Genomic DNA, 27,827 nt, shown 5'->3' on the forward strand with positions numbered 1-27,827 from the left:
CATTGAAAAATAGCAAAAGACGAGATTAAAAATGCCTTGCCACGCTATTTAAAATACTTTATATATTGTTTGAAATACTTCATTCTGATTAAATGATCTCCTGATGAGATTGTTTATTGATTTTTATACAAGAACCTTTCTTGTTTTTAACTATTTTGAGTTGCAGTTACTCTAACCAAATGTGCTAGGAAATGATGCTAGTTGTTTTTGAAAGAATTGTCTCAGCTATCTCACAGTTGGTGGTATGATTCCAAGGTTATGTTATGCAATTGGATGGTGTGCTATTGATTGGCTATAAATTTAATTTTACTCCTTGATACCCTTTAAAGCTTCCCATGATCACTGAAAGCTTGAAATTATATTAAACTATGCTCTGCAGCAGGCATTGTTAATCTTTTAATGTCTTGGTAAATTATACCAAATTCATTTTGTGTTATTAAATTAAATTAATAATTACTTTTATTGATTTGTTTAAACTTTAGCCTGTCTATTTGCTAAATAAACATTGTCATAGTTGTGTCTTGATTTTGTACATCCTTAAGAAAAAAAATCATTCATGTTGTTAAGTAAATATTTAAATACAGTAAAGTACAGATTTATGTATGTATGCTGTGTGTGTGTGTGTGTGTTTCTCTTAATAAAATTATGGAGCACTGAAATATGGGCTGAGGAGAATTTGAAAATACAGCCATTTAAACAATTTGTTTTTAACAATCATATAGAAATGTTAATACAAATACCTAGAGTAGTTGTTACTAGCTGTATTTTGCATATGGGTTAGGGGACAAGATTTTGCTTTTCAGGAAGCCTAGCATCAATATTTTGTTTTGCATTTTATGACAACACACTTTAAAGCACAAAATGAAATTATTGCAGGTCCCTTCTAAATGAAATTAGCCCAGTGTATAAAAATATCTGGACTGTCAGATCACATGTTCCCTCTTCTCCCACTGTCCCCACTTTATCATCAGTTTTAACCCAAAACATGAGCTCCTTTGTTGATTTTCATCTGATCATGGGAAGACTAAATGAGTTTTGGACGATCCCTGATTCCAATGCACCCTGCAGGCCAGATTTCCTTCCTCTTCCTGAAATTCACATGCTTAGCACAAAGGTCTGGAGGGGACTTTAAACAGCTCAATTTGTGCAGAAACTTTCTGTTCAGCTGTTTTGTCTATAGCACCCTTTGTTGTAGAACTTTTTTGTATAGTAAAGCTGCTGCCTGTCAATTTTGGTTGAAGAACCTATGTTTTCCTACTTTACAGGTTTCTGATGTCCCAACTATTCATTTTCTCTGCATTTTTTTAAGTCTAATTTTTTCCTCTTTCCTCTGTCCTCGCCCCCCACAAGCAATTTTAAACCTTTTATGAAAAAGTGCATTATACATCCTCCCTGGTGCTTTAGCTACCCACTCCTGTACAGCACCAGTCCGTGAACCCTTTCCAAATAAACCTTAATAATGCACATATATTTTCAATTTTTGCAGCACACTAACTTCATGGTTTAATTGACCATTCCAGTATGACCTCAAAATCTCTGCTTGAATAGTCAGTTTAAGACTCATATGTGTAGGCAATAGTTTTCTCAGTGTGTATTACTTAACACTCAAAACAATGACTACAGGCACACTTCAGTGGACTACACTAGCAAGCTTCAGCTGGACTGACAAAACATCTACAAAGAGAAGAGACATGCACTAGAAACAAAAGATCAACTGATTCATTTATTGTTGTTTTCTCTCTTTTTTATAAGTACCATTTTGAAAGCATGTGAAACAGTATTGGTATTCAGCAATACCACAAGTGATTTAAAAGAATACCCCTTTGCCACAGGGTGTGGGCCCACCACCCACCTGAACTAAGGATCCAACCCAATGCTGCCTGCTGCATGTTACTAATTGACTCCGGCAGCCTTGTGAGTGTTTTCCAGCACTCAGTGCAATGCAAGAAACAGAAAACACCCCCTCCCATCACGCTGAAGCTGAGGAAGAGTCGCTCCCCCTGCGACGGTCATGCTGAATTGCATCCACTGCTGCAATCCCGCAGGGAATGGGTATTATTTAGTATGGCACTTTGGACTAGTCTATCTTCAGTTCCAGCTGTATCATTTATGACAGTCCCCCTTCAACCTGTTTCCTGTGAAAATCGCAAAAGTGGTTTTTCTTTTTGTCCTGTATCAAATTGAAGAGAGAGAAAAATGCCTCTTCAATATGCAGATTTCTGATAAAAATTCTTGGACATAATCTATCCTGATATTTTGTCTGGCCTCTGAGTCAGCATTTTGATACTTCAGTTGAACCCATATAAATAAGAGACCAATTTGGCTGGGTTTTGGATAAAAACAGGCCACAACTTTATTGAATACAGATGAAGGAGGTTTGGCTTCGGCATGGGGCAGTCTAAATACTTCTGGCCCGCTGGCTGGAAGTAACGTGTGGTCAATCCAGGTGGGGGTTCCTAAAACTTACATCAAATAGAGTGACGCCCACAGGGACCGCCATCTGGGGAGTGCCTTCGGCCTTGGGCACACGGACATGGCCACCCCCCCCCGGATACCTTTAATGGGATACCCCAGCGTTTGGAGGGGCAGGTGGGGAAGAACGGCGACCACCATAGCCACCGCAATGTCATTGCCTATCAGCATAAACCATGGGTGGGTGGGATGGGGAGAAACCTAGCGCAGGAACAAACAGGCTGTGCCCTAGGTGAGGGGACGAATCTGAGGGAAGCCCACCATTGGCTCTGCCTCCTGGCACAGCCCACATCCCAGTCTGCATCCCCATTTGCCAATGAAGTGTGCAGGGTAACATCCAGCTCCTGATAAGCAGTGGGGGCATATGCCCCCTCCGCCTGTCAGGAAGGGCCCTGCCATTTGAATTCCACCAGAGGGGCCCCAGTGAAGCCTCTTCCATCCAGCAGTGCTGCCACACCAAGAGAGGTGAGCATACTTAGACACTCATACCTAATCTAAACTCAGTACAGTATGCAAAACACACAGCAGCTAGCATCTTTTGCTTTCTTTGATCTCGTCCTATGTTTACAGCATCTTTTAATGCCATTATGTAAAAAAAAATGATGAAATGTTCTCACAACATATTTTAAAAGATACTTTCATTATCCCAATACCTCTGACATATGTATGCTCCATTAATAGTTTTCACAGGTGGTGCTATGTGCACTTTTAAGTCACCACTTGTTGGTGTTATTAAAGCACTACAGAAAGCAGAAGAGGGGATTTTGAAAATCAAATGTAGGTTTTGCTCAAACGTTGCTTTTCACCCAATTTAGAGATGCAGAAAATTCAAAGCTTGTTTTATCTACCTTTCTGAAAGCACCCTGCACCATTTATCAATAGCACTGTGCTAAGCAATTTTAAAAAGGTAGAAAAAAGAGTAGAGGTATTAGTAATAGCTGACAGGATAGGTGCAGCTGCAGAATGGGGAAAGCTTTACATATGTTGCATGGCAGCTAATTTTAAAGTGGAGTTTCAATGATGAGAGACTATTTTTGTACAGAAACCAAATTTATTGAAATGTTTTAAGGAATATGCACTATCTAGAGAATGATATACATAACACAGTTAACACTGATGCTTCACTTGAGTAGGTTATAGATTGTAATGTTCTGTGGTTAGAATAGAAGGATGAGGCATAATAATCATATTTTCATATGCTCAAAGTATGTTGTTTCAAGAGATATCTCGTCATATATTGAAAGCAGGAAGTCCCATTTCCCCCCAAAATTTGGCTGACTTTGTGTCTTTGCATGTGCACGTTATGTAACTAATTTAAATAGACAGAGTTTGAATTAGTTTTCGCAGAAATGAATACGCTTTGAAAGAATACTTCACAGAGCATTCCTAGTGTGTAAATGAATGCCGTACTACCTAATGTAGCGTAAAATTGTACTTATCAATCCCAATGATTGTTTTGCTACCTGTTTACATGAGAATTTATCTGCAAAGCTGTATACTCCATTTCATCTTAATTTTCACTTGCAAGCATACTGTTGTGTTTAGACAGAATGATAAGCACCAGAGTTAATCCTACTTAACAAGATACATATTTTGCAGAATAATTAGGTTAAGAGTGATCAGAATGAGAGTATGTCCTACAACACTTGCCTTAACAATATACCTTGGGGAAGTTGTGGGATTTTGACTTTGAAGGTATTTATGTAAGCTGCCCTTGTGTTGTTAGCTCTTCAGTGAATTCCCTAGGATCGTTAACATTCTCCGAATGATTCTCAAGTAATATTTCAGTTGAAACTAGTCTCAATATTTGACAGCTTATTTAAAGGATAACTGAAAGCAAATATTTGATGTCTTAATATATTTTTTTAATCTCTCAGGAAAATTAGGAGGATTTGCACAAGAAAACAATACTATAGATTCTGGAGAACTTGATATAGGCCGAAGAGCAACACAAGAGGTTCCTCCTGGGATCTTCTGGAGGTCACAGGTCTTCATTGATCAGCCACAGTTTCTAAAATTCAATATCTCCCTTCAGAAAGATGCATTGATTGGAGTATATGGCCGAAAAGGCTTACCACCCTCGCATACTCAAGTAAGAGCTGTTTTCAAATACTAAATCTTGCTTTCATTAAAAACAATAAGTGCATATTTGAAAATACTTTATTACTTTGGATTTCAGTAATTCCTTCTGAATAGTTTCACTGCCTGTATTCCATATTGTGTGCTAAGCTGATAATGAGGACACTAGCTATTATTCTATAAGTAGCCTTTTAAAATGCAATTTGGACATTTTATCTCAACCACACATGGAAGTCTTTTCAAATCACTTTTATTGGGTGTCATAAGTACAGTAAAAAGAAATTTAATGCTTGGTTCCCCCCCCCCCCTCAAATGGGTCACTTTGTAGACCCAGTTAGAAATCTGTAATTTAGCTGGGGCTGTACATAAAGAAATCACTTGTGCCACTGTATCCTTGCTAATAAATTAATGGTTAAATGCTGAAGCAAGGTTCCCATTGACCCAATTGTGATAGGTTCCCTGACAGAAGTGCCTGGGCTCCAAGCTCAGCAACTATGGAGGTGTCACTAAAGGGGGGGGCAAGGATAAGGTAAGCAGTTCATTGAGCCACCAGCTACTGATCATGAAACTACTTCTGGAAAGTACTTTGTATGTGGGTTGATGACAGAGCCATGGTTTGAAGTGAGACTGCTGTAAGAGACAAATGAAGAATACATGGGAGAAGGAAAATAGGACTTGAAAACTGTTTGGAGAGAGGGAGCGAAACAAGTGTTAGCACTAAAGGAGCACTAAAAGATATAGGCATGATAGTAAGAGTGTGGGCACTCAATACTTATGGGCCTCAGCCTGTCTTATAGGGTGATAAATGGGTTTTTATAACTGACATAGGGCCAGAATGACAGATTAGTTGCTTGAAGTGCCAGGGTTCATGAAAGAATCCAGATACAGGCACACATGTCTAACTTGTTTCTGACCCAGACCCAGCAGATGATCCTCATATGCTTGGCTAACAGCATGAAATCAGTGTGAAATCAAGGCCCTCCAGATTTTCCTGAGCCCTTTCTTTCCTCTATAGCCTTTCCCTTGAAGTAATGAGACAGGGTCTTTGTTAGCTCCCATGGTTCTTTGCCTATCAGGATGCAACTGAGAGCGTGTGGAGCAGTGTCCAAAGATGTTGTGGAACATGGGATATATGACACACTCCCAGCAGAGTCTAGGGACAGTGGTACATAAGAGGATTGTTACACACTACTCTTGACAGGACTGGACATTGCTGTACATGGTGACAGTATATGTACAGGACCTGAAGGACATTGCTTCCTATGGAGCTGACTACCCCAAAATTTTCTAGGCTTGAGGAAGTAAAATGCAGAATTGATATTAGGAATTGATACCACAGAGAGGACTGCAGATCCACATTAGAGAATGTACTCCACATTGGATTATCTATCAGCCTCTAATATCACATAGTACTCCTGACTATTGGCTGCATCAGTGGCTAAATGTTTCAGCTTGCCAAAAGAGAATCCATCGTGCACCATAATACTTTCACACTCTTTTGTCCAGATTTTGTCTTGGTTTACAGCCATGAAAATCCATCTGCGAGGGAAAACCAGTGAGGCGTTTGGATGTCTTACACCATTATCACTTTTTACTAAATGCATGTCATTAATCTATTTTATAATTTTTCCTAGCTGAATCAGCTTTTCTTTTTTTTAAAAAAAAAAAGATTCATAATTATTTATTAGTTTGTATTCCAAGCATCCTTTCGTGGCAATTACTGCACCTTTTCAGACTGTATCATTAGAAATGATACTTTGCCACATTTCCCCAGTTTTGCAACTTTATTCCCAGATGTGGTAGAGCCTATTGTGCCCTCTGCTTGTGTTAGAACAGTCTGGGTTGCACAGCTCTGTTTTCTCAGGTATCATAAATAAATCAACCAGAAGTAATTGATAGTGGCTGTCCGTTCAAAAACAATCAATGGTAGTCTGCAAGTCTTTTGTGACACATTCCTAAAATGTCAGTTTCATTGCAACCAGCCAATCAATAAGTTTATTTAAAGCGACTTTAAGAAATAACAAATGACTTTGTTAGCTTAAACTAAAAATGAATAAGTGTGAGAGATCCATATACGTATACCCAACAAATATAAGGAGCTTAACCTAGGAGGTGAAAATCTTGGGGGGAAATATTTTAGATTCCTACAGATTTATTTATTTATTTTAATCTAGGGCTAGTTGCTTTCTTTTCACACTGTAACTTCCCCATGTAAAAGTTGGTTAACAACATTAATTAGGATCCAGGGCATGGATCCTTGAAAGAAATACTATGATTAAGGAGAAGGATTTTTAAGCCAACTGTCAGTATGGAAGAAAAGGAGCAGTTTGCACTTTATCACATGCTTAACATTTGGTAATTTTACAGAAGTTGCTTCTGTGTTAAGGTTGTGTTTCTGTGGCCCTCGCTTGAAATACTGGCTACTTCCCATACTACCCAAGTTAACTACTGTTATATATTTGCTGAGGAACAGGTGAAAAGTAATGTGTAGCAGGTGCTTCTAATGCATTCAGCGATTGAATGGGGCAGCCAACTTGTTGCCCTCCAGGTATTACTGGACTACAACTTGCCTTAACCGCAGCCACCATGGCCAAGGTTTAGGGATGTTGGAAGTTGTAGTGTTGGAACAGCAATGAACCAAAAACAAACCCCTGTGTTTCAATAAGAACCAATCACAACAATACAAACACAACACGTAGACTAATAGTTAGTAGAAAATATATACAGTGGTGCCCCGCTAGACGAATGCCTCGCAAGACGAAAAACCCGCAAGACGAAAGGGTTTTTCGGTTTTTGCGACGCTTCGCTAGACGATTTTCCCTATGGGCTTGCATCGCAAGACGAAAGCCCATAGGGAAATCTCGGGGACCTTTTTTTAAATGCTGGCGGTGGGGAGCAAAGCCTTCCCCCCCCTCCGGACTTCAGAAGAGGTCCAGGAAGGCCGGCGGGGGCGAAAGGCTTTGCTCCCCACCGCCAGCATTTTAAAAGCGGTCCGGGATAGCAGGGAAGCGCTTCCCGCTATCCCGGACGGCTTTTGAAGGCAGGCAGGGGGGGCAAAGACTTTTGCCCCCCCTGCCTGCCTAACCGGGGGCTTTTAAATCGCCCCGGGACTGTCCGGGGCGATTTAAAAGCCCCCGGACGGCTTTTGAAGCCTCCCCCCGCCGCCCGGCTTCGGGGCATCGTCCCGATGCCGGGCGGTGGGGCAGGAACGCCTCCCCCAGGCGCCCGGCATAGGAACGATGTCCCGAAGCCGGGCGGCCGGGCGGGAAAGCCTCCCCCCCCGCCCGGCTTCGGGGCATCGTCCCGATGCCGGGCGGTGGGGCAGGAACGCCTCCCCCAGCCGCCCGGCATCGGAACGATGTCCCGAAGCCGGGCGGCCGGGCGGGAAAGCCTCCCCCCGCCGCCCGGCTTCGGGGCATCGTCCCGATGCCGGGCGGTGGGGCAGGAACGCCTCCCCCAGCCGCCCGGCATCGGAACGATGTCCCGAAGCCGGGCGGCCGGGCGGGAAAGCCTCCCCCCGCCGCCCGGCTTCGGGGCATCATCCCGAAGCCGGGCGGTGGGGCAGGAACGCCTCCCCCAGCCGCCCGGCTTCGGGGCATCGTCCCGATGCCGGGCGGTGGGGCAGGAACGCCTCCCCCAGCCGCCCGGCTTCGGGGCATCGTCCCGATGCCGGGCGGTGGGGCAGGAACGCCTCCCCCAGCCGCCCGGCTTCGGGGCATCGTCCCGATGCCGGGCGGTGGGGCAGGAACGCCTCCCCCAGCCGCCCGGCATCGGAACAATGTCCCGAAGCCGGGCGGCCGGGCGGGAAAGCCTTTGTCCCCCCTGCCTGCCTTCCCAGGGGCTTTTAAATCGCCCCGGACAGCGGAGAAGTCCTCCGCTGTCCCGGGCGATTTTAAAATGCCGCCCGCCAGAAGAGGTCGGGGGAAGGCTTTTTCCATAGGAACGTATTAATTGATTTTCAATGCATTCCTATGGAAAACCGTGCATCGCAAGACGAAAAACTCGCAAGACGAAGAGACTTGCGGAACGAATTAATTTCGTCTTGCGAGGCACCACTGTAATAGAATAATGATATCATTCAAATTATAGTCTTTCCGTTGCAACTTTTGAAAGACCATTGAGAGACTTTACTTTTGAAACTTTTACTTTTGAGATGTCTTCTGTTGAAACTTTTGAAAGACTATTGTTAGATTGTCCTTAGACATCTGTTTTGAACACATGGCTTGACGGTCCTCACTACCACTCTGTTATATTGTACATATGAACTTTGATTGGCTTACTCCTATAATTTGAATGATATCATTATTCTATTATATATTTTCTACTATTAGCCTACGTGTTGTGTTTGTATTGTTGTGATTGGAAGTTGTAGTTTGGCAATATCGGGAGGACATAATGATGACTTTCCCAATGATTAAACACAAACTGTGCAAAGCAGCCTTCTTGAAACACTAGGTTTCTTCCGAGTAAACAAGGATATCCAATTAATTCAATTAAAGGGTCAAAGCATTTCATTTTAATGCTGTTCAGAGGTTGATTCTGAAATCAGTAGATGACAGTATGATTGTCACAGTTCAAGTAACAATAATTGGCTTTTTTAACTGGTTTGGATGAATTAGTGATTTTATACACTTACTTAAATAGAACGTAATTGAGTGGTGTCTAAAGTATGAAAGAAGAGCGCCAGTTTCATTCAGAAGCGTCTTGGTGGAGCTTGCCAAGAAGGGGAGCAGGAGGGGCAGCACTGTTGGAACTGTGCAGGTGCACAATGGGACTGCCAGATTAGCTTTCCCCGTGCACCTGCACAGCCTCAACCTCATCATCACTTTGCTTTTCCTCCTCCAGGGAAGCAGCAGTGATCGTAAGCATCACTGCTGCTGGGATCGTAAGCATTGCCAGGATGCAAGCAATGCAACCCTTCCTACATGGTGAACTGCTTTAGTGGTTGTACATTCATAATAAACATTTAGTGTAGAAATAAAATTATGGGCAACACCACTTCAGAGTGGTCAGAACTGGGCAACGTATTTACTGGATGAGTACAAAATAATCAGTTTTAGCTGTGATTGCTTCAGCGGTGGGAATTTGAGGTACCGGTACTTAGGATATAGTAATAAATCATAATAATTTTGCTGATTGATTGATGCTCACTTTTTGAGATTTCACAGTGCTTCTTGTATAGTAACTCCATGCAACAACCCTTTAGCATAGATCAGTATTATTATTATTCCCATTGCTGATAGGATGCTGAGTCTGAGGATAGTAGCTGGGTTCAGGCTAAGAAGAGATTTCCCAGTTCACCCTATTAGCCTTTACCTTTCACCAGAACTTGGCCTAGTTTTTCCTAATTTGGAGTGTAAAATAGTAAGTAATGCACACAGCAACTAAAGATTGTCTCTAATTTTGGCATATTTAATACTGTTCTGTCTAAGCCTCTGATAACCTATTTGTTGCTGTTAATAAAACATAGTGCTTTTGACAGCTATGTTATCTCTTAAAGCTGATACAGTGTTTTCCATTATCAGTGTCTCTATTTGTAGCTATTGTGTTATGTTCTTAAGAAGAAATAAATAAAATAATGAGTCATTGAGTTGTAGGGGGATCGACTGCCATTGATTGCTACCATCATCATGTGGTTACCTCTAGGTGACTATTCTTATACTGCTAGTTGTGTGCAAAAGTTAATCTTGTTGGCTTCCCTTCAGCAAAGTATATAAAATCATCTGTCTCGGTGACTGAGTATAGCCATGAAAATGTACTCCTGGTAGCATACAGGTCAGGATGTTGGCATGCAAGCAGCATATTACGGAAGCTGACACAGGAACTGTGTGTTCCACACTACACTACTTCAAAGATTAACTGTTGAAAATACTTCAGGCACTGAAGCTTTAATTTAGTAACTTTTTAAAGGCTATAATCAATGCAGCACTACGTAGATGGATAATATGTACATTTTGTGCAATTTCCCCTTGCAGTATGACTTTGTGGAACTTTTGGATGGTAGCCGGTTGATTGCAAAGGAACAGCGCAACCTTCTTGAGGCAGAGAGAGCAGGTAGACAGGCAAGGTCTGTCAGTCTTCATGAAGCAGGTTTCATCCAGTATTTGGATGCTGGGATCTGGCATCTGGCTTTTTATAATGATGGGAAAAATGCAGAACAAGTGTCTTTTAATACAATTGTCATAGGTAAGAATTGCATTCACTGTGTTCGTTTACAAAAGTTGCAAGCTGAACTATTCTCTAATATTTTCTTCTTTGTTGGACAATCTTGAGTATTTTGCAGAAAATCTGTTTTGATGGAACACAGTTGTGTCAAAATCTGACTTACTTGAAGTGTACTAAAATATTTATGACATGTTGTTATGCTCTGTTATCAAAGATCTTGTAATAATTCTATTAAAATAGAATTTTGTTAGAAGTTACTGCTTTAACATTCTACAAGTAATTCAAATGAATTAAGCTCTATTTACATTCTCAAAGGCAGTAAACAAGCTAAGCAGCACACTCCTAAAAGTGTCTTATTTTGCTATCATTTACAAGTGATTTAAATAAGAGTTCTCTTCTGTTTTTGCTAACTGCTGTGATTGCAGGGTATTAGAATTTCTCTTCTTACGGTTCCTTTCAGAGTCTGTGGTGGAATGCCCCCGCAATTGCCATGGAAACGGAGAGTGTGTATCAGGATCATGCCATTGTTTTGCTGGATTTCTGGGCCCTGATTGTTCAAGAGGTATATAAATTGAATTCCTTTCTTAAGTCAATACAAATACAGAACAGAAATACAAGTAGTTACTAGAGCAGCAAGAAAAAGGAACTGAAGTACAACTTGTTGTCTAGATGTTCCTCTGCTTCTAAAGCTTGATTGAAAAGAATTGCGTTAAGTCTTCTGTCATGTTTTATTTCACAGCAGCCTGCCCAGTATTGTGCAGTGGCAATGGGCAGTACTCCAAAGGACGCTGTCTTTGCTACAGTGGCTGGAAAGGGACAGAGTGTGATGTGCCTACCACCCAGTGTATTGACCCTCAATGCGGAGGTCGTGGGATTTGCATCATGGGCTCTTGTGCCTGCAACTCTGGATACAAAGGAGAAAACTGTGAGGAAGGTAAATATATAAACATTTACTTAGGATTTGACTGTAATTCTTCAGAAGTGCTTTGCTACACTATTATGTTCTAGGCCCTAAATATAATACCAAATAAATGCAGATGCTAGCACATTTTAGATTTAATGAAAACATCTATTTTATATGCATATCATTCACATTCAGAATCTTTCAAGCATATTAAACATAGGATTTAGAAAATCTTTCTTGGACTGTAGACTTTAGTTTCCTTAACTATTGAATGTGTAAATACATTTTAATCTCTTAGCTTGTGAGCTTGATCTTCTTTGTTACATCACTGAGCTAAGATGAGGTAGGAAAGAAAAAAGATAGTTTGACAAAAGACTCAGTATTTTCACATAGTAGAAGAAATTGCATGTACTGAATATCTCCTACATAAACTACATTCCTGAAAGTGCTAATTCAAATCCTTCATGTTGAAAAACAGTACAGAATTTTTCTGTTGTGGTGGTGTAAATAACTATGATAGCCTTTCCTCTGTGCTGATATTTTTTTCAGATGGAAAAAACCCCACACGTTTCCATTCTCAATCAGATTGATTTTATTGATCTGCACATACAAAGTAATACAATTAAGTCTCTGGAATTAAATTTTCAGACCATTGACCCTACAAGTGTAACGTTTTATTGAGTCAAATTGCTAAATTAAATCTCGTCAACTAAAGCACATTAAAGTGAATTAAGAAAGATAGAGGGTATGCAAGTCATTTATTTCCTAAACAAGCTGATGGTGGTACACAGCTGTCACAACACAGGAACAGCAAAGTCCACTAAGACAGTCTATTCATATGCATGGTCTTTGGGCAACAGAACTTCCCCTAACTTGTATTCATTTCAGTAGCTACCTTCAGATGATTTCAAACCTGTTTCCTTTGTTCTGAATATTGCAGTAAAGCCATCTTCACTCTGCCCTGGTATAACTCAGAAGATTAATTCATAAAGAGTATTCTTCCTTTCTAGCTAATGACCAAATCTGTATATAGTATGCACATGCACATCTCTATGCTAGAACAGGGAAAGGCCTATTTTCAACAAGGGTTAAATTTTGGAGCAAACTAAGCAGCCATAGTAAGAGAAGACATGATAGAGGTGTATAAAATTTTGCATCTCCCTATCTCATAACACTAGACCTTGTAGATAACCAAAGTAGCTGAATGTTGAACTATTAAGAACAGAAACAGCACAAAGTTAAACTATGGAATTAGCTTTCACAAGAAGTGGTGGTCACCAACTTGGATGGCTTTAAAAGAAGGTTAGAAAAATTCATGAGGATAAGGCTACTAGCCATAATGTTTATGTTCTTCCTCCACTATCAGAGACAAGTTGCCTCTAAATTCCCATTGCTGAAAATCACAAGTGGGGAGAGTGCCATTGCAGTCGGCAGCTGCTTTCAGGCCTTCCATGTGCATCTGGCTTGTTGGCTAGTTAGGCATGGAACTTGCAGGTATTAGAAAATATGTAGGCACATATATTGGGAATGTAAAGGGGAATTCTAGCTTCTAAGGCTGCAATTCTAGCCATGTCTACTTAGAAATAAGTTCCATGAATTAAGTGGGTCAGTGGGGTTAGGATGGCAGCCTGTTGCATTCTGTTTTGTTTGCTTGCCTTTATGATTTGAAGCTTGCTTTTTTTAATGAGAGCTAAAATAATCATCATTTTGTGTTAGTAAGCCCTGTTCTGCAGCCCCTGCCACAATTACAGCCAGGTCTTTTTCTAGACCTTCTGATGATTAAAGCGTGTACCTCTATTGATTTTTGCTGCCGCGTTCTGTTAACTTGTAGTTAAAGTAAAAGGAGCATAGCGAGGAATTGAAGGTTTCTTCTGCTTTGTACTCTCTTTTTCAGAGCCTAATAGGAGCATTATACAGATCACTGAATTGTTGTGCTTCTTTACTCATGTGTAAGAATGAATATACTGTAGCCTAATTCATGGGAAATAACGATAGAACTCATAGATGCAAAACTGTCTTCCCGTTTCAGCTGATTGTTTAGATCCAGCCTGTTCAAATCATGGTGTGTGCATCCATGGAGAGTGCCATTGTAATCCAGGATGGGGTGGTAACAACTGTGAAATTCTGAAGACTATGTGTCCAGACCAGTGCTCTGGCCATGGCACGTATCTTCAAGAAAGTGGCACATGCACTTGTGACCCTAATTGGACTGGTCCTGACTGCTCCAATGGTAAGGACTTTTTTTTTTTTAAGAAATCTGTTTGCTTTAACTGTTCATATTGGGCAATATTCTAGAACGATATTACATTTTGGTCCCAGTGTAGCTAAAGGCTATAAGCAATGCAAGCAAAAAGCATGTAGGAATACTTAACTGAAATTGGCCATAGATTGATAGCAGATTGCCACCACCAAGACTTGATTCATTTCATTTCATTCATATATTTCCACACCGCTTTTTACCCACATGAGTCTCAAAGCAGCTGACAAACAATATGTAGCAATAACATTACAACTGCAACATAAATCATATAGAATAATTAACAAATCAACAGTAAAATCATTTCATTTATTAATACGGGAGTGAGCCAAGTTCACGTCATGTATGCCTGACCACATGTGCAAAAGTGCCTCACATTCTGCATAGACTTGAAGGTTTCTATTAAACAAACCTCTGCAAATTTCTTCTTCACTTGAAAAATGGTAGTGCAGTCTTTTTTGCTGAGGTACCAGCCTGCAGCACTATAATAACAAAATTAATATTGTACCTTGTGATGTCGCAGTAAGTCAGTGGTAGCACCTTATGATGCTTAATGTTTATTTTCTGGCTTAGCCAGTTTATATATATATCCAAGTGCCATTTATGCTCCCACCAGATGGTGGCTGCTGAGTTTACCAAACAATAATGCTGCCAGGGTCCTACAATGGCACTATTCTTTGGTAGGCCCTACAGCCTGGCTGCAGGAGTGTTGGTGGCATGGCTGCCAGAGAGTGACAGAAGCTGAGGGTAGCAGTGCAGTGGCAAACAGGCCAAGGGTCAACACCCCTGAGAATAACTAGGCTGACATTAGTCACCACAACATTCCTTTCTTTTCTTTTAAATCATCTTTTTATAACCAGGTGCGGTGAAGCTACAGCCTCACTGACCATCATCGTTTCCCCACAAATGACTCTGGGTCCCTGCAGGTTCGGAGGCATTGGAAGGGGGTTGAACATGGTGGGTATGGTTGGAGGATCACTATGCCACTCACTGGCTGCCCAACCTCCACATGTTAAGTAATAATAATGGAAGGAAACATGACCTTTTCCATTCTTATCACTGCCTGGTAAGGGAGCGGGTGGAGGTGGGAGGAAGAGAAAAGAATGAACGGGTAGGATTGCAGTAGGATGGTGTGGAAAGAGCAGCAGACTGGCAAGTCAGGGTGATGCAGTGTCGGTGGAATGGTGGCGCTCATGGAGGAGCAGCCAGGCCAATATTCCAGGGCTGCTGGTGGTGGTGAGTGGGTGGCTAGAGAGCTGATTGTGCTCCAGAACCATTGAAACATAGATTAATTACTTTGCTCCTTATTCTCCAAATGTTTCAAATAACCTGTAGATAATCAGTATAAAAGGGACGCGGGTGGCGCTGTGGGTTAAACCACAGAGCCTAGGACTTGCCGATCAGAAAGTTGGCAGTTCAAATCCCCGCAACGGGGTGAGCTCCCATTCCTTGGTCCCTACTCCTGCCAACCTAGCAGTTCGAAAGCACGTCAAAGTTCAAGTAGATAAAAAGGTACCGCTCCGGTGGGAAGGTAAACAGCGTTTCTGTGCGCAGCTCTGGTTCGCCAGTAGCAGCTTAGTCATGCTGGCCACATGACCCGGAAGCTGTACACTGGCTCCCTTGGCCAATAAAGCGAGATGAGCACCGCAACCTCAGAGTCACCCATGACTGGGCCTAACGGTTAGGGGTCCCTTTACCTTTAATCAGTATATACATGTTCCTAATTAAAAAATTGTTTTCTTAGGATTCTAAGAGGAAAAGGAAAAGTTGTTTTGCTCCACCCAAAGGTTTAGCGGGGGGGGGGGCGTTTAAAATCAACTTTGCTTTCCTCTGTCTTCATCAGCAGTTTGTCCATTAATTAGCCCTCCAATTCCTCTTCAGTTAAATTAACTCTAATTAATAAGTTCATTACAAAGACTGACGCACCTTGCTTAAAGCAAGTGTGCTAGAAGCTGATAAACACCTCCACTCTAATGAAAAATTGATTAGATGGAAGACAAAAGGTGGGGCCTCTGAAATAAACCTTTTCCTCCCAGAGCAGGGTTGATGTTTTGAAGTTAATCCATCCAAGATCTCATAATAAATAAATACATCATTTAGTTCAAAGTAGATATAAAAAGATTATATGAGAAACTCTCTTGGCTCCCACACCTTCTAGCGCATAAAATGTGTCACAAGTCTTGATAGTATGTTTAATGTTCTACAGCTCTTTGAGATACAGCAATGACTTCTCAGGGGAAGGATCCTTTTCAGCTTCTTTATTATTACATTCCTATTTCAATATCTATCACAAATAATTTCTGATCTTTGTTTCCAGAATTGCTTTTTCTGCTGTTTCTTTCTTTCAGGAGACAGAAGTCATATAATATGCTTATGAAACATCTTATGGCTGTGCCAGCTTTGTTCTAAGAGTCTTAAACTATATCCCTTAAGCTATGTTTTTCCTCCTCATATTAGCGCCACAGAAAACTATTCCCTCAAAAAAAGAAGGAGAGATAAATGCAAACTGTAATAGACTGGAGTATTATTTCACACCTTTTATTCAGCTTGAGAATAAAGTGTTTTATGTAGCTTAGAAAACACTTTATTATTTTAGCAATCACAGTGCATTTTCACAAGATGACAAATACGGAACTGAATACTGTAGATGAAAAGTGACCAGCCTACCTCCCAAATGCGGCCTTTTCCCTAATTTCATGCGGCCCTTGGCCTAATGTCATGCAGGTAACAAGGATGGAGATAATGGGAGGAATGAGGATGGCAGAGTGGGAGAACATGGCAAACAGAGTGAAAGAAAAAACAGGTGGCTTCATCCACTTTTGGCCCAACCCTACCCACCGCTTGCATGTGGTCCCCAACAGATTACCCCTGAGGATATGCGGCCCTCCACAGAAAAAAGGTTGCCCACCCCTGCTGTAAATAATGGGTTAAATGGTCAGTTGATACTGTTTGGGGTTTTTTGCCTACCACATAGCAATTGTCACAACCCATCTGGCAGTTAGGGCATTGGGTTGGATCCTTAGTCTAAGCAGGAAGGAGATTGGGCGTCCCAGCCCCCACTCCAGTGGATCAGGGTACCCTGTTAGACGGGTCCTAGGGGCAGTGCTTGTGTCCAGATGCCCAGATGTAGGTCATAGGGTGATCCTTAACCCAGAGGCGACCCTGCCAATCAGTCATCCAGCAGTCGGGTTGGATGGTTCTGGATTCACTCCCACTGCCTATGCCAAAACTACCCAATCAGAACACAAGATATTTTGGGCTCAAGGATAGACACCCACATACAAAATGCATCTATCTTGTGTTGATGTTCCACACAAAAACTATACTTACTTGTGGACTTGGGAGTGTAGTTACATTAAGTTGCCACAATAGGGCAGAGAGTAGGAAAGAGCTTTATCTCAGTGCCCTTTATTTCAACAATCATGAGGATTTCAGGAATGGAAACACTTAATTTCAAGGTTACATGAAATAATACATTAGACTGACAATTTCAGGAACAAAAGTGCTGGAGATCATAGAACGGAAATAGACAAAAGGAATAGCTGTTTTTACTCCCTTGATGGAAGACTTCAGGCTTAACACTGGTAGAATCAAAACATTAACATGATAGTGTTGTATCTTTATTTTTCTGTGGGTTAAAGCAAGATTTTCTGCTGTAGCTACTATTAGTTTTCAGTGCATATGATCTCAATGCTCAGTAAGAATATTACATAAATCCTCATATGTGTAAGAACAGGTGAGTCTTAAGATATATGTGATTAGGAAATCTAATTTTAAAATACTCAAAGCTAACTGAAGAAAAGCTGTGGTAGATAGACATCACTAAATCTCCTGGGCAACTAATAGAGCATTAGCTAAGATGTAGATTCCCCATCCTCTTGAGAGCTTCCTGAAAATGCTTTTATAGTAACTTTTTAAATTACATTTTCAAAGGGTTTTCCTTCCTCTGTGATCAGGTTGGATCAGGAATTTGGCTAATTATTGTGTTCTTTCTCCACCCCCACCCCATCGTCCTTTCTCCTGCTGTTTTTTTGTAATGCAGAAATCTGTTCTGTTGACTGTGGCACACATGGCGTCTGCATGGGTGGAACTTGTCGTTGTGAAGAAGGCTGGACTGGCCCATCCTGCAGTCAGAGAGCATGTCACCCTCGGTGTGCTGAACATGGAACATGTAAAGATGGGAAATGTGAATGCAGCCAAGGCTGGAATGGCGAGCACTGCACCATTGGTAGGCTAACTGTGCTTTAATATTATTCTTCAATACGGAACTTAAAAAGCCAGAGGTCCTGACCTTGTCTGAATCAGAAATTTAGTACTTTGAAGCCTGTTCCTTCAAATGGAATATTTTCACTTGTCAGTTTGTGTAAAGAAATTGTTACTTTAAAAAAAGAAGAAGAAATGATTATATGATGGATCATCAATCCTTTATCTCACCCCAGATGGAAGGGGCAAGAATCTCTATTCAATTTTTTCTTGGTTTTCTCTACACATAAGTTCACTGACTCCAATGATAACTATTTTAGTATTCTTGCTAATCAATGGATAAATCAGTTCATTTCTACCAGCTTTTCTGTTTTTAGCTTATAGTCGTGCATCTCATTTCACCTTTATTAACAAAGGAAACTAAAGAATTGTACATGAACATAAAAGCTGGTTTGTTTGCCAGGAAATCTAGTACCCTGAAATATTTTTTGTTGAGTTTTGTTAGCAGGCATAATGAATTATTTAACATTTCCACAAAGCTTCTGTTTCAACAAATTGAGCAACTTGCTGACTTTCAGCACTTCCATTCATAGGTTTGTTTGTTTTTTTGCAAGCAAGAGCAGAGGCCCTATGTTTTTGCAGTACAAGACTCATTTTTCCTTTACATCCTGCATATTATATGGATATAAAAGAAAGATGCCTTTTTTCTTTCTTAAAATTTTCTTTCTTAGAATTCTGTTATGTTTCTTTTCAGAAACCAGTCTTTGCCCAAATAACCTTTGATATCTAACTAAGTTGGATCCATGATAAGTCATTAAAGATCACAAAGAGGACAAATGAAGGAAGACTTTTCATAGTTATCCTTCACATTTCGTCTCCATGTTTCCTGCTCCTTTTAAAAGTCTATGGTAAAATGAATGTGGGAGACAAAGCCTATCGCTAAGCTTTAGCTTGTCAGCTTGTAATTATTCAGCAAATCACTCTTCTGTTGGCCTCACCGACCTACATGGATTACAATTATATATGGATGAACTGTTCTTGCACATTTTTTTCCAATGTATTAGACACAACAGGGTTTTTTTCATCAGCATTGGGAAGGCAGGGGGTTCGACTAGATTTCAAAACTATGCGTTGCCCGTGTATTTATTGCATTACTGCTTTTGCAATAATACATTCATTGTTTTGGATATTTGTTAAGCTTTTAAACATTCAAGTGGTTTGGGTAGGGCTTCCATTTTCCTGCAATGACTGACTAATTCCACAACAGTTCTAATCCCATATATATCCAGTTTCCCCTTATACCTAGTCATGGTTCCCAATAACTTTCAGTCTCACCAATCTCTTTAAACCCTAATCGATGGGGACAGAATTGCAGCCTGCAGCTATGAGAATAGTTATGCCAAAATGGATTAATGGATTATAAGTATACTTTGAAATTCCATTTACCAATTTTAAACTTATAGAATACCAAATTTATTCATTTAATATTGGTGCTAGAGTGTATTTATTGATGACAACGACACATAAAAGCTGTCTTGTGTAATATATGCATGCATGTATGTATGTTACAAGAGTAAACTATAATTTCTTACACATGCAGGTCCTGCTATCCACTCGCTATGCAAAAATTAACTTATCTGAATATAAAGAATTATGTCCAAACCTTGCTGTACACTCTGCAGGTTCAGATATCTGAACAGCGGGAGTCTGCCTACTTTCTTGTTTGTTTGTGCTTTGATGTTTGGCTGCAGACATTTTTAGACAGAAACTGTGCAGAGAGGGAGGGAACAAGATCAGACAAATTGGCGAGCAGGAGAGATCAGACAGATCAGTTTTTGTTCTTTGTGAGAGACATGCTGATTGGCTGCAGCCATTTTAGGAAGAAACCATGGAGACAGATCTGACAAATCCCAATTACAAATGTTCCCCTAGGAATCAATGGAAATTGTGGACTCGTTATGCAAACGCTCGCCTAATGAACAATTTCCATGGAGCATATACTATGTTTGGTAAACAGAAGCTGTGTGTATAAATAAATTCAATGATAGAAAGCTTGAAAAGAGAAAATGGGTAGAACCAATGGGTTGGATCTCAAGATTCCATTCTTCCAACGAAAACAGTTTTCCCCCAACAGAACTGGTATTTTGGATCCAACCTTCTGTCAGTGCAGATAAAATAATGTTAGAGAAAAATAAAACCTGCATAATGTCAACAAAACAAAGTGTATTGCACCCAGCCCTTGTGATACTCCCAGTAAGTCTGTGATCACTATCCAATAGCAGTAGAAAAAGGAGTCTGCAATAATTGTCAAGAGGAATAACTTACACCACTTATATTTCTGAGAATCTTTGTAACCCTATTACAGGGTTCAAATGGAAAAAAGGGGAAATAACACAATGCGGCATAATAATTGCACCATGTGCGTTTGTACAGCAATACTTACTAATCGTACAATCATGATGCTTAATAAAACAAGATACAAGGTACAAGATTGAAATTCTGTCCAGATTCCAAATGTTTTAGTCTTGTATGTAGTGTTTAACAGCTAATTCCCCAGCTGTTAGTGTTTCATTTTCAAATTTTCACTGATTGGCTTCCTAAATCTCACATCAGCCTTGGTGTTTAACAGAGGTGCACTGACCAGCTTGACTACATTTTTTTTCCGGAACAAAGCATGTCTTTGTGATCATTAATGATCTTGCTTTCCAATGTAGTGAAGAAATAAAAACAAATTGCAGGTATTTCGTAGCTTAAAGGAATTAGGATTTCCCCTAGGCCAGATTTCCATTTGAATTGCCTGCATCTACATGAAAATCAATGTAACGCAATAAACAGCTTGGTGTTTAAAACACTATTAGCAGAGAACACCTCAAAGGACTACCTTTCCTTAAACTGGAGAGATGGGATTTTTGGGGGGCTTCTAAATATGTGCCCTGCTGAATTCAAATAGAAAGAGTAATTGAAAATTAGGTGGGAAAGAAATGAAACATTTTCAAAAACTAATAGAAGTTCTCAGTGGAAATGTGCATCAGATGCTTCCTTAAACCTATGTTTATTGATGGCTTGCACATCGTAGAGCTTTACTTCTCACTAATATGATCAGCATGCACTTCCTCGCTCTCCAAAGTTGAGAACTTGTCCATTGTTCAGAGTTACATGCCAGGAGAACTGCAAGCTTTTCATATTTTACCAAGTTAATAGCTGTGTTAACAAATAGCTGTGTGAACCCTTGTGAGCATACATTCGGTAAAAGTGAGCAGAACCTCTCCTTGTTTTCAAGTCCAAAGCTCATCTACACACATCAATTCAGACTGGCCTGGAGATCATCTGTCTTATCAGTCTTCTTCCTACTGAGTGCTGACGTGGGAGGCATTGGAAACCAGTGCTCTGTAACTGTTGAGATGCTAACCTAGTTTTAATATAGCTTTTAACTGGATATAACTTGTTTGAGCATCAGTTCAGAAGCAACAAATAATAATGAGTGGAGTCTCTAGTGGTTGGTGCTCATTGGGACAGGTAGGGCAGAAGGTGGGAAGCCCAGGCAGTAGGTGGTGCCAGAGACAATGATGGGCAGAGCCAACTTATTATTGGTTTGTCCTTCTCATCCTCCTTGCTGAGTTCTACAGGTGTAACACTGAGACTAAGGATGACACGCATTACACACCCAGCCCAGGAAGCAGCAAACTTTGAAATGGGCCCAAGGCTGGGCAGCAGTTGTCTCCCAGTGGCTTGATCTTTTGGCCTTTTATCTTTGTCAACCTAGAACTAGGATAGCAAAGAAGAATGGGTAAGAGCTGGCTGTACTTGGGATATGACAGTGGACTGACCACTCTGCTCCTTACTGGTCCCACTTAAAATTGCCTTCATGGAAAGATAACTCTCTATAACGCTGGTCCATGTGGAACTGAGAATCAGACACTAAAATAGACACAGTGAATTTATAGCTTTCAAGATGTTGATGCAGCCACAGTTTTTAATATCCTTGGCTATCGAGAGCTGGAGCTGGAGTTCCAATAGCATCTGGAAAGCTACAAGTTCTCCATCACTGCGCCAAAACCTGCTTGACAAAACTTACTGATAAGGTACATTGTACAATTCAAAGAATGCTGTAATGTTTTGAATGGAGGGACCCATTCTGTATTGCTGTTTCAGTTAATATATGTAGATTGAGTTCTTCTGTTGAACTGAATGCAGATACTGGATTTGGTCACTAGCATTTTGTGGTATTTATATGTTTTTGTATCCCATTTCCAGGGCTAGTGCAAGACTTTCTGTCGCCTGAGGCATACTGGCAGCTGCCACTGCCACTGCCCCAGCATGTTGACCTGCTGCTGTTGCTTTTGCCACTACATCATCAATAGCAACACAAGTATGCCAAGGCTGACCAGAGTCATCTCATCTGACAAAGTCTTGTGCTGCTTTGTTGCCATAGCAATAAATACATTTTTAACTTTAGGCTGCATTCGCCATGGCAATGCAGGGATCATGCAAGCACTCTCAGAGACCACTTTATCCACAATGACTTACTCTGAGGAAGAACTGTTCTTCAAAGTGAGGCATAGGTTATCTAGAGAGCCCTGTAAGAATTGCTACTGAGAGCTTTGCTGCAGCTTCACACTCCGTAGCAGACAGTGGAGGGAGGGGGCAGCTGGTGGCAGCACTGACCCACAGTCAGTGGCGAAATGGCACTGAGAGCGTGTCTGGGCTGGGACACACACACACACACACAGAGAGAGAGAGAGAGAGAGAGAGAGAGAGAGAGAGAGAGAGAGAGAGATGCACAGGCCCTCTCCATCTGCCTGAGATAAAGGTCTCACTGTGGCTAATGGGTGGACCAGCCCTGACTATTTCAGAATAAAGTAAATTAAGTTCTCTTCTAAAATAATTATAGGACGCAATTGGACATGTGATGAAGTATCAATGAGATCAGCTTATAACTAAATGCAGAGTTGTGTGCTTAACTTTAGGTCCATGTAAGTTGCATTGATTCACACCCAACTGAGCAAGAGTGTAAAGTTGGAAGGGAGATTGTTAGCGATAGGCTATTGTTTTTGCAATTTAGCTGACACTTATCTTGGGTAAATTAAATAACTGTGATGGGAACACTATAAAAGTGAATGCTTCACCAGCTGCTTTGCCATTAAACGCATTTAGTCGAATGGAATTAGCAAATAATTACGTTGGTAGGAATCTACTATATTCAAGTGTTGTATTAGTGGCTCCAATTAAAAAGCTTCATAATTTTTTCTTTCTATACACATTATTATTGTTAGGTAATTTACATTGCAAATTAGAAAACCTGCATTAAAATTCTGCTGCATTCTGATTTGTCAACAGCCCTTTTGAAATAAATCTGTAACGTTAAATATGGGTGAGTAAGACCATCTGTTTAAAGAACTTGCCTGCAGCTCAAACACTTAGCTCACGAGAGGCATTACAGCTGTTTAATTGTTATGGTGTGGAAACAATGATCGTTCTGTCCAAAATTAATATTTATATACATATTCATGTGGTTCAAAGTAAGTGGTATAAATGCGAGTGTATACCATTAAGCATTCAGAGAAGAGATGGAGTTAGGCTTTGGTGATATTTTAACCTGGCTGGGAGACATGTATATTTTAACCTAGTCTCAAATGGATGGGGGCAATAAGCATATCATTAGTGGAATGCATCTCAGTGTATGAGGAAAACCAACTTAAGGAGACATGAATAGTTAACTGGGACTTCCCTGAGTTCTCTGTTTCTTACAAGAAGGCTAAGCTGTTTAGAATGAATTGACCTTTGGGTTTGTGGAGCTAGGCAGAAAGCAGTTGGAGACATCTAGTAGCAGACTAGTCTGGATTACTTGAATCCTGTTTTTTGCACCTCCCATCAATTGGGAGGCAAAGTCAGGATTATTTGTACTGAATTGCTGGGCTCATGGAAGTACAGAGATTGTGTACTTGTCAAGTCTGTGGGGCAAGAAGGCAAAGGTGGGTGACTAGGGGGCTTTTTGAAGGTTATGGCTCCAGGGAAGACTATTTGAAACTGAAAGCACAGACAGATTTTATAATAGTGAGCTACTGCTGGTTCAGGCCTAGTGCAACAGAACCTGTAGCTTCTCAAGCAGCCTATTGTTTGTTACTAGATATATCTTGCTAGATGAAGCTGCTGGAAGTTTGTTCTCCTGCACGTTAACATCAAAAAATGGTGTGAGTAATGGCGAGATTTTAAAAGCTTGTTTTAAATGGCACTATAAATAAGACAGGAATTCTGTGCCATGGAGCCATGTACATATATGATTTTACATGGTTTTAACAAGGCACATAAATAGCACTTAGCTGCCTTCATACTGATAGCTAATTAGCAGTTAAGTAGTCCAAAGTCTACTCTAATCCTATTTGAAATGTTACAATAAAAACATAAATGCTCTTACCAGATTTAAATGGGGAACATAGAACTTTACACAAGTAGTTTAAAAAAAAAAGCCCGCACGAAGGAAGTTTGTAAGTTTTAAAATTGCAGACGTGCTGCGAAGACATTGAAGTTAGTAGCAGCTATTGCACAGGAAATTGATAGATATACGAGAGGACAAAATGTTCAAAGAATACAGCTGGTCTGGCACTCTACAAGCTATGCAAGAAAAAGTGCAATCTATTACAATTGTAGGTTCAAATTCAGAATTATTCTTACTTCTGCAGAATTAGAAAGTGAAGAGTAAGCATTCTCTGTGGGAAGAAATAAAGGCCTCTGTCAGCACAGAACTTTGAACACTTCAGAAAATGACAGTATTTTGATAATAAAAGAGAAGACTTGGGAAAACAGAAATACCATCTGTCAATTCTGAAAATATTAGGTATTGCATGTGAAACTGAAGATATTATGTGACTGAATTTACAGCAATGTGACACTAATTACAATTAATGTAGACAAATAGTTTCAATTCAGGCCTGTGTGGAGGTTATGAAAGATTGCATAACTAAGCATAGCTACTGCTACATACTTGCACAGTTTTCTACCACAGAGTTACTCTGCAGTCATGTTAGGATATGCTGATATCAGTTTTCTGAATGTTTTAACATTCATGCAGATTGCACTGGAAAAATATGTTCATGGATGTCCACACTAATTTAAGCAGGTTGCTACGTTTCTTTTGAGGAAAGCTTGTCTTATTTTCTTTCTTTTCCTTCCTCTATGATAATTGGTTTCATGACTCTTTGGGCATTAAGCAGAACTATAACAAGGAGACTGCCTCCATCCTTTCTGGTCAAGTCCCAAATGGCATTAATTGTAAGGCTACCACAAGGTTAAAGGAAATATAGTAATTAATTTTCAATAATGGTTTATTTAATGCTTCATCACAAAACTAATGCTCAAGCCCTAAACAGCTTTGCTGGCCTATTTGCCTTCAATCACAAAGCAAAATCCTTACCACCACACACAGCAGCACATGTCACCCTAAGCATTTACAGTCATACCTTGGATCCTGAACGTCTTGGCTCCCGAACAATTCAGCTCCCGAACGATCAAAACCTGGAAGTGAGTGTTCCGGTTTTTGAACAATTTTCGGAAGCCGAATGTCTGGTGTGACTTCCAATTGCCTGCAGGACGCTCCTGCAGCCAATCAGAATCCGTGCTTTGGTTTCTGAACATTTTGGAAGTCTAACAGACTTCCAGAACGAATTCCATTCGACTTCCAAGGTATGACCGTATTTCCTAGTTAGCACTAAAATCCATCTCTAAGAGTAATCTCTGTGTCTGGTATTCTTTTTATCTCCTAGGACTGCAATCCTTTGACCTGGGGTCGCAGAATACATCATGTAGATAACTCCATGATTGGAGAGCCAATATAGCTCCCTCTCCACGTCTGTAGAAACTTCTGTGGCCCTAGCAATGTTGGAGCTCTGATATTGGTGGAGCAAAATATGTTAGAGTGGTTTGGGGTGGGGGAGTGTTTCAGAGGACCAGGATAAGGCTTTGGGTCCCCTTTGGAACCAAAGGAGGAAATTCAGTTTCAAATATTAGAGAGGTGGGACCTTAAGTGACTCTGAGGTAGCTGAAATATACTCAGGAGTCTCCCGTTACTTGTTCCTTCTCTACCCAATCCTGTATCATGCAGTAGATTTCTGGTACTAAATTACATCTGGTGATAACTACTGCCAAAACATCACCAAGAATATTCATAGCACAGTGAGCATAACAACCTTTGTAAGTTTTCAAGGCTAAAAATTATGAAATTTCTCCAGTGAATCAGTCATTGTGCCCAAATCTGAGTATGAATTCACCAGCTTGTGTTTCATGGAATTAGCCATTGGAATTTGTGTCGCACCTTTGCCTGCAAGTTTTATTTAAATTTCATTTTAAGTGGTAGGGAGGCATTTTTAATACCGGGTCAATTATTTTACCCCTAGCATGACATCTTAACTTACAGTCATGTTGAAAAGCTGTGCGCAAAACAGGATAGTTAGTATTTTTCTTTTTTATTCTAGCCCTAGACAAGAAAGATCATGGTAAGTGAAAATATCTCGTAAAGGGCACGAATAAACTAATATGAATATGAATTTGTTATACTGCATTGAAAATTATGTCACTGCTATAATCCTTTATGACAGGGTAATCAGTAATAAAACAGTGCAGTGAGTACCAATTAAGGAACATCAAATCACTGAGCATGCTGTTCATGCTGATTTAAACAGGAGATGATTGGAATAAATGGATTTAATATATACTTTTTTGCAGGCTGTAGCTATCTACAGGAGCTAGCATATGAATAATCTAAGGGGGATACCTACTTATATCTCTAATGGAAGACTAATGAAAAGCATTAAATTTTAGAAAGCCTGCATTAAGACCTGTTGTTAAAAAAAAACATAATAGTAAATGGGAATTTTCCTGCTAGCTTTAATAGTTTATTGCTGGAGAAATTACAATGGAGATGAATAATTTTTCTTCTTGTTGCTATGCTTGTTTTCACTCTGCAGTTTGTTGATGTTCCTTACATTAGTTGATTACAGAAGCTATTAGAAATCTTTTAAGTAATCTTATGTGAATCCTAATGTATTCCCACTATGCCCTCCCACAATTATTGTCAAATTTCTTAATAGTACTAAGCCAACAAATTATATAATTCAAAATTTGTCTTATTTCCACCATTGTCATCTGAGAGATTTTCTTAAGAAGCTGTGAGGTTCAGGGGTTTTTGGGGGGGGGGCGAGATGCTCATATTTTTCGAAGATCTGAGCTTTTGCTAGCAAAGCAACTATATTTTTATAGTGAAATTTGAAATTTTATAGTAAAATTTCATCCAGGAGGAAATGATACAGAGTGGAGAAGTAACAGGCACTACATAATCCTTTCTCTGCCTGCTTCTCAGCTCAGTATCAAACTACCTTGAGCTACTTCCACACCAGAGTTACAGAAATGTGTTTAACTGCTCTGTCTCTTTTCCATTGCACATCACCCTCCCACAAGCATCATTTTTCTCGGGAAATAAATGGGATTCAAGTTTGTTACGCACCAAGCCTAGTTTTGCCCTTCTGTTCTCTGAGTATTTATTTTGGTATGGAGCTGTTATTTATGTACAGTATTAGCTATATTTATACTTCCACCAAATTTATGTTAATTATTGTAAGGGTGGTATTCAACTAAGTTTTACTCAGAATAGACCCACTGATATTAATGAACACGACTAAATTAGGTCTATTAATTTCAGAGGGTCTGCTCTGAGCAAAGAGTAAGTTTTGGAATATTGGTTGCAATGCCTTTGGC

General features: G+C 40.2%; 1 protein-coding gene across 13 annotated transcripts in view; it reads left to right on the plus strand.

Annotated features, from left to right (window-relative positions):
* Positions 1 to 27,827, plus strand: part of TENM3 (teneurin transmembrane protein 3) — a 1,264,289-nt gene that overhangs the window by 1,170,402 nt on the left and 66,060 nt on the right. For all 13 annotated transcript variants that reach the window (XM_081925878.1, XM_081925873.1, XM_081925879.1 and 10 more), the window contains 6 exons: positions 4,350 to 4,564; positions 10,527 to 10,737; positions 11,177 to 11,278; positions 11,456 to 11,650; positions 13,650 to 13,850; positions 17,920 to 18,105. In XM_081925878.1, the coding sequence (XP_081782004.1) occupies positions 4,350 to 4,564; positions 10,527 to 10,737; positions 11,177 to 11,278; positions 11,456 to 11,650; positions 13,650 to 13,850; positions 17,920 to 18,105 (1,110 nt within the window). The remainder of the gene's footprint in view (positions 1 to 4,349; positions 4,565 to 10,526; positions 10,738 to 11,176; positions 11,279 to 11,455; positions 11,651 to 13,649; positions 13,851 to 17,919; positions 18,106 to 27,827) is intronic.

Source organism: Podarcis melisellensis (assembly GCF_964234715.1).
Source record: "Podarcis melisellensis genome assembly, chromosome: 9".
In the NCBI taxonomy this organism is placed as follows: domain Eukaryota; kingdom Metazoa; phylum Chordata; class Lepidosauria; order Squamata; family Lacertidae; genus Podarcis; species Podarcis melisellensis.